This window comes from Pinus tabuliformis, chromosome Q (genome assembly GCF_031772625.1).
Source record: "Pinus tabuliformis cultivar Carrire ecotype Pingquan chromosome Q, CPIR1, whole genome shotgun sequence".
Classification (NCBI taxonomy): Eukaryota; Viridiplantae; Streptophyta; class Pinopsida; order Pinales; family Pinaceae; genus Pinus; species Pinus tabuliformis.
In genome coordinates, this window is record NC_142296.1 from 243,995,586 (window position 1) to 244,011,171 (window position 15,586).

Genomic DNA, 15,586 nt, shown 5'->3' on the forward strand with positions numbered 1-15,586 from the left:
ACAAAGGCCTACAAGTCACTGATTTTAGGTTGCATATCACCTCAAGGAAACATTTTGCATTCACGTTCTAGCAAATACATGCTTACCAAACGTGTACTTTTATTCCACATTAAACTAAGTCAAATGTAAAAGATGAGACTCAGAGTCATAGAACTTTAGTGAGAACAGACAGATTGCACTTGATAGGCAGGCACAAGTCTCTGAATCACTACCCTATGTAAACTAATCCAGTTGACAGAGGAGAGCTTGCTAAAAGATTAAGATTCATTGCATAATGAAAACAAAGTATAATGGTAGAAATTCAGTTTAGAGGGGTAGTTTGTTTTGGCATCAATTTGTACAATCTAGAACCTCAAGTTCTTCCAAGTTTTTTTAGAATTTCAGCTCTTCCAATTTACAGCAATTTAAGGCTAAGTTGCACTGAAACGGATACGGGAACGGATACGGATACGGGGTTTGAAACGGATACGACAAATTTTCAAAATATGAGGATACGATACGGCAAGGAAACGGCATGCTATATATATATATATATATATATATATTTCATATTACCATTCATCTTTTAGAATCTAGAATCTAGAATCTATATCTAAAAATGCAGTCATTGTCATGAATTCAACATAAACAAATCATCATCATCAATTCAGCATAAAAATTGTCATCATCATTAGTGATTATTATAACATTCAACATATTATCATCATCATTAATAATGTAATCAGAAATGCAACAGCCTTTGTGCTTTCGGGTCCAACTCCTTCAAAGAACGTGTCATGCATGGCAGATGATATCTATCTTCCTTGCATGACAATTAAAAGGTCCATGGGATCATTGGGATATTCCATCAAGACCTATCTGAACATTTCAATCTTCTCAATGTCAGCTTGGTCTTGTGACTATATGCAAGCACAAGATTGGCTAGAGAAGATTTGTTATATTGGAGGGATTTATGAAATCAAAAGCAAAATCAATGACAATTAACAAACCTTAACCAAAATGAAAATTAATCGCTCAAATAAATCTCTTTACGAAGACATTCATCAAACCCCTTTATTTGCATTTTTGAACATCTATCTTTTTCTTAGTAAGAATTTTTTATAAATATATGGAGTGTTGTTGTTTCTAAAGATTTAGAAAATATTTTATGAGACTCTGTTTATAGTGAGTTTATTTGCAAATCTGATTTCTTCATTTTTATTATTTATTTATGGCTATGCAAATTTTCAAGCTTTTTAACATTTTAAGGGTGGATTCTGATCACAATTTTCGTGGATCCGTTTTACCGGAAACGGATTCAAAAAAATTTAAATCCCTTGGAAACGTATCCAATTCCAAATCTAAAGTTTCCGATTTTTTGAAACGGCACAAAAACGTTTTTATAGTGTTTCGGACAAGAATCGTATCCGTTTATGTATCGGAAACGGGGATCCGCGTTTCTGGGAAATTCTTCAGGAGTTTCCGGTAACTTAGATTTAAGGTCATGAAACCTGCACCTCATTCAATTTATTCACCAACAAGATCTAAAGAGACACACCTGCATAGGATCACAACACACATTTTCCTCAAAATACTTAAATGCATCAAGATGCATCTCTCTGGAATAAATGTGAACTAGAATGGCATCACAATTAGTGTACATAGTTCAGCTGTATACAGAAAGGACAGGCAACGAAACAAGTAACCAGACCTTCTGAAGTGGTGAAAAAAATAGGGGAAGCATTACAAAGCATTCTCCAAAGAGCTACATTTGAGAGAAGCTGATTATAACAAATACCGCGCACTAGACATTATGCCTTAATCAGTCCACATTGAATTCCTAAATTACAAAACCATTCATGAATAGAATTAAAATAATAAATAAATTACAGCAACAATGCTAAAAAGTGTCTGGGGCATATTAAAAAACTGCACTCCAGACTGCCCCATCCCCCTCACCGCAACGTTGATGCACATCTTTCATCCTTTCAATAGATTTGCAGATGCCACTGCAACTCCAATCAAAGGATGCTACGCATGGATTTCCAGCCTGAGCCTTCCATTCACAATCTGCAATGTCACAAACATGTAATCTTTAATTATCAGAAGTTAGTGAAAATATTGAAGCACTCAATTAACTGGCTCTATCAAAGTTCATAGCTGTCTTCAACTATGTTTAAAGATGTGTAGGCAATGAAAGTTGAGTTGTTACACAAAGAAGCGTATTGAAAAATTCACAAATCTAAATGTAAAGGGAAAAAATTAACAATTCGTTGAATTATGGACATATGTGGAGTCTAAAAATTCACGATGCCATTTCAAATATATGGGGAAATGATATATGAAAAGAGTGGAAATGATGCTTTGCAGAATACTAAATCCAATGTAGGAATCGAACTTCCACTATCTCACTTAGATCCTGTTGAGAAAATGTGCAATGAGTAGATATGTAGACAAATTCAATATGAGATAGGTGATTTTGGGTGACTTATAATAGATACAGATGAGGGATTTAGACCCCTACATATATTGTTTGACATCAATATATGATAGTCAAGCTATATTTCAATTTCCTACTCCTCAAGGAAACTTGCAGGATTATCGTATGACAGCAGTGGCTTTACTGATCCCCCTGAAATCTACATCTTTTGTTAAAAATAAAAATCAAAGTTGTTGACCTTTCAACCATTTTTTGTCAGGACCTTACAAGGTGCCCCTACTACATGATTCGTAGCAATCCATGTTTAGTGCCAATATATTCTACCAAGTAATTTGGGTACAAATTTGTGTTGTCCTTGCAGAGTGGCACTAAAAATTTCAAGTATACCAATTTATTCCATTTTGAGGAAGCATAGTTTTAAAACTCCGACTCCGACTCCGACTCGGTATCGACTTGGCTGGCTCGATTTCAATGACTCGGTCGTTGTAAAAAATACATTAAATATTTATTTTTTATAAAAACACATAATTTTAAAAATTTTCATTCATGTTTCCAAACACACAGCATTAGAATATAGCTAGAAGACAACATATGATCAACGTAGGCTCATGAATATATCCATTATATCAAAATGGCAACCAGTGCGTTGTCCAATACATACACGATGATGATATAGAGATCAAAAAAAAAACACATAACCAAGGAGGCTATAAATGGCCTCTACAACAAAAGTCTGTGACCAGTACTACTGGCTAGTGGCTACTGCTAGAGTTTCCAACATCATCTGGCTCAGTGTTACTTGGGAGCAGGAGCGAAAGTGGGGAGCGAGAGCGAAAACGGGAGCGGGAGCGACATTTTCAGAAGCTCCTGGTTTGGGAGCGAATCCCAGAGGAGTTTGACAACCAATGTCACTAACATCAAGGTACATAGAGGGATTGGTGCTCTTGATTAAATACGAGTTCCATACCCTAATACATGACAAAATTCAATGGAAACATTGCAATCCTCCAATCCTGAAATCCTGAAAAACTGATAAGTCTGTGGATTTTGAATGAAATCTAAAATTCTACTTTCTCCATATGAAATCCAATGAGGCTGAAACCACTCTCAAACATCTTGAGTCATTTCATGGTAATGTTAAAAATTTAAGTAAAAGGATGAAAATGAAGATCAAGGAGAATGTCACTTTTACTTTAAGAATTTAACATTACCATGAAATTTGAATAGCATATCAATAGTACAGAGCATTTGAGTGTGTTAAATAGGGTTTGGGAGGGGGAAATGGACCCCAAATAACATCTAACTAATTCATAAAACACATTGGAGTCCAAACCAATCAGCAAACACCTTAAAACATCATTAAAAAATTGTTAAATCGCTGTTTTACTAGGGTTAAGGGCCGCTGTTTGTGACTCGGCCGAGTCAGTATGGAAACGGCCGAGTTGGCCGAGTCATGGCTGACTCAGCCAAACGAACCGTTTCTTCTACCGAGTCACTTCTGAGGAATTTAAAACTATATGAGGAAGTATGCCCTCAAGTCAATTCTGTTGCACGTTGGCTCTTAGACATAGGGAGAGAAGGATAAGACTTCCATCATTTATCATGTGATACTTCTACATGTCAAATGGCACAGTATGGGGACCAAAATAATTATTAGTGTATAGGCTCAACAAGTATGGACCATAGTTAGTGTTACCCCTTGAAAATGTATGGTTCTTTTCACATTTTCATGAGCCTTTCTTCTCTCAGCAAGACAATAGATCCTTTTAGTTCAATGGCAGTGACAAGTTGCAAGAAAGAGAATCGGGGGTAATTGTGAAATTTTCACTATTGCAGCAACTGGAAATTATTCTTCTAACTGAATATTCTTATGTGCAGTTTATTTGTTATTACGGCAAACAATGAATAAAATCACTACTGCAATTTTCACCAAACATAAAACACACTACGAAAATAAAACTGGAAACTGAGAAAATGGAGCACACACACAATAAAAATTACATTGTTATTTTTGGACAAATGTCCAACCCACTGTGGGAAAACCAGTGCAGCAGATGAGGGTTTTATTATTATTATTTAGCAGCAAAATTTGAGTACAATATCTGGATGCCAAACTGGCAATTCTCTCCTGAGAAATCGCTAGCAAAATATCTGAGAGATTTTTCTCTCTCCACAAGCAATCATGGCCTGATCAGGCCCCACAATCAACTCCCAATCTTCCTTTGCATCAACCTCTGCACAGGCTGTAACTCGCACTGCCTGGAATAATTGCAATCTGCCTTTGCTGACTGTTTCTGCAATTGAGTGGGATTCACTGGCCCTATAGAAGAATTTTCCCGACACACAGCGACTGAATCGATCTCTCCTATGGTTGAATCAAACTACCTCCTTGAGGCTTTGCGCAAGCCCCTGCGCAACCTCCTGTGGAATAAATTGGCCTCTCTCTGTTGCCTCTTCCGGCACTGGAAAATCCTTCGGAATCACTCTGGTACTGCTCCTCAATCTCTGCTACTCGATTTTTGGCTCCAATTCTTCCTGGCACTGAATCTCTACTCTCTGGGAAATTCAATCTGCCTAGATCTCACCCTCTCCCGATGTGTCGTCGGTATATCTATCTCCATCCCCATCGTCCTCCTCTTATAATCTCTCGTTGGTGAACCAACAACCATGATTAGTGTTAGAAAATCATAAAGGCAGAAAGACTTTATTTTTCTTGATAATTACTTGTGATGTTCTTGATTTGTTATTAGTAATTACAATTCTTTATATCTTATTTATTTTAGTTCATCAAGCAATTACCAAATCGAAAACACATAAAACAATGAACAGCAGATGTAGGCACTATGCCAGGGCAAAACACCCCTCGAGGGGAAAACCCAATCAAAATCCTCTTCCTTTCAATAATATTCTTTGAGACTCTTCACCCTAGACAAAGACCAAACCTTCCCTCCACACCAAGTCAACCTCCCAGATCTTCGACCTCTCTTCCAGCAACTTCGACTATGTAGAAGCTTCCAACATCAGCAAAACCTGGAAGACTTCGATCTCCCAATCTAGGACACGAAATAGAGAGAGAGGCACCAAAATTTCGTTTTTCTTCTTCTCCTTAGACTCCTCCCAACTCGCACTTCCTTTGGCTTCCCGGCTTCGTATTTCACACTTCCCTACTTCCTTAGAGATATTGAACTTGCTTGAGATGAAGTGCTACAAATGAATTCGACTTGCTTCTATTTATAGGCTTCAAGGGAGGTCGAATTGATGTCCTTAGGCTGACTTGATTTCTTCTAGGTCGACTTGATGTGGAGGATACATAAATTATATTTGACTCAATACTTAACCTTTTTACATGATTCAAAAGCCCAAGAAGGGTCTCTTTAAAAGTACAATGACTCTATTGACTCAAAATAAATCCTAGAAGTCCTCAATGGGGAATTTGACCTAAAAGATGGTGACCCAAGCATGAAACACATGTTTTAATAAGTCACAATAATAATAATAATAAAGTTCTTTTCTTTATTCTTTTGACAAGTACATTACAATATGACTCAAATGCATTAAATGAAAACCGAACCTAGTTACATTTTCCAACACTCCCTCTTAACTAGGGAGGTATTCATCATATACAGGTACAATGAAGATCTCAACTATATGAACCATGAAGAACTTTTAGGCAACGCAATGCCATGGACTAGATTTCTGACCAGGCAATCTATCCATTGGTCTCTCAACAATTTAGGCACCATAATGCCACAGACTACATTCCTGACCAAGGCAATCTATCCAAATTGATCAGTTAGTTCGATTTTCTAGAGTGGGGTTTTGCTGAGAGAATCGAGCTAGTGATCTGTTGCAGCGAGGAGTAGTTCGGCACGAAGCCGAGAATACATAGCAAAGAGGCAGAGATAGTGCCAGAGAGATAGCGCGGAGTCTGGAGAGGCTGACGCAGAGGCAATTGGGACTTACGCAGAGGCTGGGGAGGCTAGCGTGGGTGATGCAGAGGGCCAGAGGGATGACGCAGAGAGCCAAGGGGCTGACGCAGAGGCTTCAGTAGCTGCGCAGAGGCTAGCAGAGTTGGCGTTGGGACAAGAGGCAACATTGGATATTTTTCGTGGGGCAGACTGAGTGCTAGTGATTGAGAGGGTGACGCAGTCCCTATCAAAGTGACGCAGAGCAGAGGAGAAGCTTGGAGCAGTTTTCATTGTCCAGCTAAGGAGCTGTCGTAGTTGCTGTGGGATCGTTCATCCGGTGATTGATGAACCAAAATATCTGAATCCGAGGAGAGGTATTACTGCCGAGAACATTCTCTATTGGGTGAGCCATTTCTGGCACCCTAGTTGTATTCAAAAACTGCATAATAATAAAACCCTCATATTTGTTGCACCAATTTTCCTGCATTGGGTTTCTCCGGGGACGATTGTCCAAAAATAACAGTGTCCCTTGTGTGTTTGTCTCAGTTATTTCAGTTGTTGATCTGTATATGAGTTAAGATTGCATTTGTGTTTATTTCAGTATTTATATTTATAAATAACTTTATAATGGAATGAACAAGTAGGAGAAATTAAACCAGATAATGCAGTAGGGATTTCTAACGTATCAAACTTAGAAATTTCAACAATGTTTACTTAATAATATTTCATCCTACTACATGTGCATTGGTGGTGGAAGTCATCCATAGATCTTCCCTTGGCACCCTGCATAAACCCATCCAGATATTTGTTCAAAAATAAAGGAATGAACATTAAAATTACCTTTGTGATGGTCTTTCATCATGACATCTTCTAGTTTGCATCAGCATCCTACATACATATCGACACATCTCCCAAAGATATATATTCTCAAGGGTCTCTTTCCTTTTTAGACTTCATCAGGGTCTTCATATCTTTCATGGAGATATCATAGTCAAAGCTTTCAATCCTTGGATGTTGATTGCCTTTTCCATAGTTGCATATTTCATGATCTCTTCCTTTCTTTCTTCACACATTTCCTTTTCAGGAACTTCCAGTTAGAGTTCCTACAGTTATTGTCAGCGACCTCATATTTCATATGAGAACATATTGTGTTGATTTCATCTAGTCAATGTGTGACCCATGCCTTCCTACATCTTTTCAAGGGAGGAGATCTTTTCTTTTGATCATGCTTTCGAGGGAGAGCATTCATCCATGTTCCTTGCAAACATTAGACACTTGCTTTTATCAGTAGGTGAACCTTCCAATGAAGATTTCAACAGAGGATCTTGATCATCCTCATCCAACAAATGTTTACCTTTTTTTTATGATGAGCATTGTACTTGATGACCTTTTCTTTTTCTCATAAATATCACTTATGCTTCTAATGAGGTTCCCAAGAGTTACATCCTTCTATTGGTGACTGTCATAGACTTCTTCAGCTATCTTTCAGGCTTGATGATGTCACGAGTTCTTGCTTTCATGAAGCCATCTCCTTGACATGATGCATTCGGTGATTCTTTAACCATGGCAGAGATCTTTCATCTGTTATTTCTCCTTGCTATCCATAGTTTTTACATCATGAATGGAGTCTGAGGATCTAAGGGTCCATATAGTTCCCTCCTTCTATCATGCTTTTTAAAGGATCAGCCCATCCATCTTTACTTCTTGTACCTGCAATATTAATTAACAAGTTCTCCAAGCAAAGAATACAATACCAAAGCATGATGTCAAGTTATCTTTCTAGGGTTTCTATGTAATTCAGAGGTCATCCTAGGGTTTCTTAAGTTCAAACCCTAGACCATTTTATGTCACACTAGGGTTTATCCATGCCCTAGAATTAACAAACCCTAGAAGTCAAATCATAGGGAACAAATATCTTGAGACTAGGGTTTCTTATGAGCTATCTATAGTTCAAAATACAAACCCTAGAGCCATAACTTTAACCCTATCTTATGATGGACCCCTTTAAAAATAAAAATATCATACATACCTTATAGATACCTACCTGTGATACCTTGGTTTCTTCACAAAGGTATCCTTGTTGTCCTTATTGCTATCTTTCAGACTTCTTTTACCGTTCTTCTGATGGGACCTGCTTTTCCATGAATTCCTTTAAGACATGGAATGCTTGTAGCTTCTTTCTGTTATCTTGAAGGCTACAGGGCTTTTGTACAATAGAACTTCATAAGGGAATTCTTCTTGTTGTACTTTCTGCCTGTAGATGAACTGTTTACTTTAAAGAAATATATAGATGATTATCAGTCCCTTTTGAATGACTGATCAAGAGAGTATGAGAGGTGCCTGTACTTCTTAGTGCCATTTTGGATTCGATTCTTCATAAAATGTAATTAATGATGATATGTAATTCTTGGTCTTCTTGAGGAGATCTATCTTTCTTAGGTTCTGAGGTTGCTGCTGATGATCTTGAGATGCAAAACAGACTTCGCTTTTCTTTGAATTATACCTTAAGTCTTTTTGAAATAGTGATGTAGTGTCACTTTAAATGTGGAGGTCTTCTTTCTTGGTGAAGGACTTGTAGCCAGAACTTTTGCTTGATCTTGAAATGAGATTGGGTCTTTTTCAATGTAGCTTGCTGTAACTTCTTTGCTATCAGGCCTTGAGAATTTTGTGCCCAAAATAACCTTGTCTTTGTCGAATAATATCTTTCCTTGTCTTGACTTGTATCCAGTTCTTTTTCTTGAACTTCTTGCTTACAGAAGAGTATCTAAATTCTGACTGTGCCTCAGAGTTTCGGTTTTGTGGCTATTGTAAATTGGAATGATGAAAATAGTTCAGACTTTTTGTTCCACTATGAAATGATCTTGATGGTATACTTCTTTACTGCTTTTATTATGGATCAAGTCTGCTTTAGGGATGTCCTTCTTGATGTCTTGTTCTTTCTTTGATTCCTTTCATTTAGCGCTTCAATCCTTGAGTGTTCTTTACTAAGCTGCCTTTCCTTTCCCTGTCTTGACACCTTAGCTCTGATACCATGTTGAGAAATCTAGGGACAGCAAAATGAGTGATTTCTGCTTGATGATAATTGCTTGTGATTACTTTTTAGTAAGTGCCATTAAACATAAGAAAATAAAAGTGATTGGAACTTGGAAGTTGGTCCAAGAAGCACATGTGGATGCAGCTGGAGGATTAGGTACCTGAGCTGAAGGGTATCCTTTAAAAATTAAGACTTGCACCAGACTTTAAAAACCCTCACTGCCAAGGCCCAAGATAGATCATCATCAATCTTTTAAAGCCCACGACCAGACAAGAAAAAATATTTATTTCAGGCCCTTTGTTATTAAATTTCAGATGTGATAATCCTTAGAATAATAGTTTCAGATCTGGGGTGTTAGGCCCTTTTGAAAGCTTATGAGTCATGACCAACCTCAGAGCTCTGTTGTGCTCCATTGAATAAAACCAGGGTTCTGCTGCCTGCATGTTTTCTGGTTTTATTGAAATTTGAAAGGCAACATTTCTATATGTATTATGTTCACTGACATCTGTCTTCATTTAATTTTTTAAATTTCTAGCATATTTTAAATTTTTGGATAATTTTTAAATTTGATTTTTTGTTGTCTTTCACAGGAGCCACAAATTAAATAGAAGCCAGACTCCAAATCTTAACAGAAGCCACAAATTAAACACAAGTTCAAAGCAACAACAATGCCGAGAGAGCGGGACTTTGCTTGGGCTTATTGTGACAAGATTCCCGGAAAATCCTTGCTCCTTTGTAAATTTTGCAAAAAGGAATGCAGTGGAGGCATGTATAGATTCAAGTTCCACTTTGCAAAAATACCTGGCCATGATATAGGTATTTGCGGCAACGTTGACGAGAATGTCCAATACCAAGCAGCCTTGGCCCTTGATATGTTAGAGCAGCATAATGCCAAGAAAGCAAAGCAAAATGCTGAAATAGGAAATGTTGGAGTTGATACTTTTTCTGCCACTAGCCCCATGTCACCTCAATCTGTTGAATCCTCAATGCCGTTCCCAAGTTTTCCACACATGCCTCCAAGGCCAAGTCAAACTCAAAGCCATGCTAGTCCTTCAACTCCTTCCTTCAACACTGGAGGTGGAAACATAAACACCTTTTTTGCTCCCCGCACAAAACCCGGTTCCCAACCTACCTTGGATAGCACTGGTTGGAAAAAAAATATCCATAGTCAGGCAAGGAAGGCCATTGCTAACTTTTGGTACTATTCTGACATACCTTTCCACTGTGCCAGAAGTCCTTATTGGCAAGCTATGATTGATGCAATTGCTGCTGCAGGTCCAGGGTTCAAAGCCCCTACATCAGAGAGCCTTAGGACAGATATGTTGTTAGAGAGTGTTGAAGATGTCATGCTTGTGCTAGCTGAGTTTCGTTCATCATGGGTAGAAACAGGGTGCACCATCATGAGTGATGGATGGACAAATTAGAGGAATAGAACTTTAATAAATTTCCTTGTATCTTGTCCCGCAGGCACAATGTTTCTCAAGTCAGTGGATGCTTCAGATAAGGTTAAGACTGCCCAACTTATCTGTGAAATGATGGAGGAAGTCGTTCAAGAAGTGGGAGAAGAAAATGTTGTACAAATTGTCACCGATAATGCAGCGAATTATATGGCTGCTGGTAGACTTTTTGAGATGAGGCACCCCACTATTTTTTGGACCTCTTGTGCTGCCCATTGCATAGATTTAATGCTTGAGGACATTGGTAAGCTTCATTGGATACATGAGGTTGTGGAGAAGGCAAAATCCATAACCAAATACCTATACAACCACACTATTGTCCTAAACACTATGAGAATATACACTGAAGGTAAAGAAATTGTTCGACCTGCAGTGACTAGATTTGCAACAAATTTCATATCTTTGCAATCTGTGGTTGAGCAAAAGATAAATCTGAAGAGGATGTTCTTGGGACCTGAGTGGATGGGATCTAAACATTCCAAGACCCCTGAAGGCATCGAAATTGCTGCACTTGTGTTTAATGATGGCCTCTGGAAAGATGCTAAAGAGATTATTGCTGTGACGGATTCCCTTGTTAGAGTTCTCAGGTACTTTTAGTCTTTTAACTTTTTCATTTTTTAAATTTCATTTCAAGCTTCTTTTTATTTACAATGTTTCATATTTCTTTAAATTTGAATGCTTGAACTTTCAGGATGGTTGATGGTGACAAACCCGCTATGGGTTACATTTATGAGGCGATGGATCTCGCAAAGGAGGCCATCAAAAGAAGATATGGGGATGATGAGACAAAGTATATGCCTCTTTGGGACATTATAGATGCACGTTGGGATAGGCAATTGCATTCCCCCTTACATGCTGCTGGGTACTTCTTAAACCCACAATATTTTTATGATAAGAGCAAATTTAATGAGGATGGGGAGGTTGGCAGAGGACTTATGACATGCTTGGAAAGGTGCTTCCCTGATCCAGAACAACAAAGTCGTGTCTTTTCCCAACTACAAGATTATAGGGCACCATCTAAATTATTTGCCTATACCAGTGCTATAAGACAAAGGTCAAAGATGTTGCCAGGTACCCAGCTTGAAGGCTTCATCAATTCATTAAATTTGTTTAAACTTTATTTTGTATGTTAAATGTTTTATTAAATTTTCTTTTCTTTTTGAGAAAACAAAGTGAAGGAGATGAATAGAAATTGGAAGGACTGTCCTTTGGGTTATCTATCTCAACACTAGGGCCATGGGCTTGAACATTAGGCTGCCCCACTCAAAAAGATCCTCTTTTTTATAATTTGAGAGGCATCTCATGTTTTGTCAATCAGATGAGATTGCTAACAACGAAATACTTATGAATGCAAGAGTGCAATAGATGGATGCAAGAGCTAGCAATGAAATGCAAGAGTAATATGAAGTAGGAAAGAAATCTAGAGACCAATGATAATATCAGTAAGAGAAGCAACCCAATCAAATTACTTTGCCAACAAAAAGACCATTACCAAAAATGCAAAGGATACTAAGAGTGAATGCCCAATAAGTTTAGGTGCCACTGCTATGCCTTTTATGCTACTGCGAAAATGTATCTTGAGGCTGTAATGAGACAGTGATGAGAAAAGAAAAGTTGAGAGAAACCACTAGGCCTTATGGCCTTTGTTGGTGACTAACTTGATTTCTATGGATCCTCCAATGAGTCTGTCCACCTATAAACAATAAATGTCAATTCCCAAATCACTTGGAACACCTGCAAAACAAACTGTCAGTCCAAAAAACCAATGTTTATGATCAAGATATGACAAGGAGTGGATTACATATAGGCCGAAATTCTTCTTCCTAGGCCAGCGTAGAAGTGGTTCAGCTGGGCCTGCGCAGTCATTAGAGGAGCATGTTGGTTGTGGGGGCTTGAACCAGAGTTGAGGTTGAAGATTTACAAGGGGGCACAAGGATAATTCTTGGAGGTATTCTCAGCTAATTTTGGAGGCCTTTGGAAGCTCTTTTTTAGGCGGTACGAATTACCCAGCTGTAGAGGGTGCTCACACAAATTGGGGGTGATTTTGGAAGGTTGGAATTTGTTAAAATTGGCAACTAGGGCCAAACTCCATGTGGATCACCTTATTTATGGCTTCTGATATTTTTCCTAGATTCCTCTCATCAAGAGGTGTAGGATTGATCTAAAGATCATCCGATTCCGATAAGTATTTATGGAGATATGAATTTATTTTGATTATGGACAAATTGTCAAGGTCGGCCAGCAAACTTATGTAGGCTCAAAAGCCCAACAGTCATGTCTATTCAACCTCAACGTTTGCATATAAATACAAGGAGCATTCTCCTCATTTGAACAATTCAGTTTCACTCATCTCCTCTCTCTCTCTCTCCTACACATAAAAGGAGCCTCTCTCTCTCACACGTGTGACTGAAAGGAAGACATCCTAGGGCAAGGAAGGCGCAGAAAGAAGGACGCTAGGGTAGCAGGTCATCTCTTTGACAAGCGTTGACCAAGCGTTGACCTTCCTGAAGTGTGAATTGGGTGTGGTTTCCTCCCCTAGGCAGGCCGTAATTTTTGGCACAAAAATCGAGGTGATCTGACCTCTGGTTTGACCGGTATTGACTGCCCTAGTTTAGGGCTGCATGTTGACTTTAGAAATCTGCAAACTGACTGAACTTTTGGGGTTGTTAAAAGGTTGTTTCTTCTGGCTGTTCGAGGACAAGTTGACCAAAAATTGACCAAGTATTTTAGAGGTCAATTTCAACTAGTTTGACCAAGTTTGACTTTGCTGATCTAGGGTTTGCTGCTGCTGATATAAAATTACAGAATTCAGATTTTGTACTATTTCTCTCTATTGAACTATTGAAGATAAAAGAAGATTTGATCAAAGGGTTTCCTCGCATTGGGGTTTGTCCCTTGCTAGCCGCCACATCTTGTGTCTCTTGTCTTGGCTTGTTTTCTGTTGATCATTTAATGTTCTATCTGCACTTTACTTAATGTATATGTGATTGCTAATTTGTGGCTAATAAAAAGAAAAATAAGTAAATTGCTCTAAGCATAGAACATACCATAATTTAACAGAATTAAGCCCAACCCTTTCTAGGTTTTTTTGGGTTTATCAAGGACAGACCAAGCTTAATTTGGTTGAATTTTCTGAGCACTCTAGCGGGCTCAAACAGGTGTCTCTTTCCAACCGGCAGTTGTTGGTAATTTGCTCTATTTTGTGGGTTTTCTGATGTGAAAGATTGGGGCCTAAGTTGCAGGAAACATTGGAGAAGGGTCTGTTTTCAGTCGGAAACAAAATGGAAATGAGGAAACTCATACCCTACGACCTGGAAACGCATTTACAGTCGTACTACCCCGTTTCTTGAGGAGGAAACGTGGCCAGTACGGCTGGAAATGAGTTTCTTGATCGTATGGCGAAGCTTCCTCTTCTAACTCGACTTTTTCTTGTATTTTTTTTATTTTTTCGCTTCTGATTTTTTATTGGGTGAATAAAATATCTTCTGGATGGTTCTAGATGCCTCTCAAATTATAAAAAAGAGGATCTTTTTGAGTGGGGCAGCCTAATGTTCAAGCCCATGGCCCTAGTGTTGATATGCAGTTCAAGGTAATGTTCAATTCTTAAAATAAAAGTGACATTCTCCTTTATTTTTCATTTTCATCCTTTTACTTAAATTTTTAACATTACCATGAAATGCCTCGGGATGTTTGAGAGTGGTTTCGCCCTCATTGGATTTCATATGGAGAAAGTAGAATTTTAGATCTCACTCAAAATCCAGCAGACTTATCTGTTTTTCAGGATTTCAAGATTGGGGGGATTGCAATGTTTCCATTGGATTTTGTCATGTACTAGGGTATGGAACTTGTATTTAATCAAGAAAACCAAGCCCTCTATGCAAGGGAGACTCTCAATAATCAAGAGCACGTAGGATACTAGGGTATGGAACTTGTATTTAATCAAGAGCACTAAGGTCGTTCGACTATGTAGGAGGAGACTCCAAATCAAGCACGAGACAAGAAATTAGAAATTTCTCGTGGCTGATTTTGGATATTGCTATTTTCATTATGTGATCATTCATGAATAAATGTGATGTAAATTTAGAGACATGTAGTTGATGTATTGACAATCGAAAACTCGTACTCGTGCCCATTTCGAAAACTCGTACCCATTTCCCCGTTTCGTGCAACCTAGATTGGGACCAATTCCTTTATGGGTCCTGTGGGAAAAATTAAGAGGAAGCTACCACAACAATTTCAGGCCAATCCACGCATTCCAGCAAGGGATTCGAACCATTTTCAGATAGCAGCAGTGGCACAATTTCTGGGCAGCACAAAGGCAATTTGGGGGTCGAAGTTTCTATTCATTGGAGCATCTTCCTCACCTTGGGTTTGCTTCAACTTGCTTATGCAAGCCCAGGTGCACTTGTTCCTTGTTATTGTACTCCCATTTATTCCAGATTTTTAATAAAATGGCTCAGTTGTTGTTTTAAACTTGTATTTGGTGTTTTGGCTTGTGTGTAAATATTTTTGGTCGTTTTCTAGTTCACGCTTCAGTTATTCATTGCATAATTCTATTAGGAACATCACAGGATCAGAGGAAAAAGGCCTTGTAGGCCTGCGACACTCAAAGAGAAGCATCCTAGAGGCCGCCGCAAGGGAGAGAAACCCCCTTCGGGCTCACTATAGGGGAAAAAAGGGCTCGGCTAACAGTTTTAATAACCCAAAAGATTGTGGCTCAAGGGATCAAGGCCTAGAAGGCCTGCGGTGACAAGGGAAGAGGCCTATA

General features: G+C 38.4%; 1 protein-coding gene across 2 annotated transcripts in view; it reads right to left on the reverse strand.

Annotated features, from left to right (window-relative positions):
- Positions 1-1,571: 1,571 nt before the first annotated feature.
- Positions 1,572-15,586, reverse strand: part of LOC149219095 (beta-1,6-galactosyltransferase GALT31A-like) — a 127,339-nt gene continuing 113,324 nt past the window's right edge. For both annotated transcript variants that reach the window (XM_089384256.1, XM_089384257.1), the window contains exon 11: positions 1,572-2,049. In XM_089384256.1, coding sequence (XP_089240382.1) covers positions 1,901-2,049 — 149 coding nt within the window. In that variant the 3' untranslated portion in view covers positions 1,572-1,900. The remainder of the gene's footprint in view (positions 2,050-15,586) is intronic.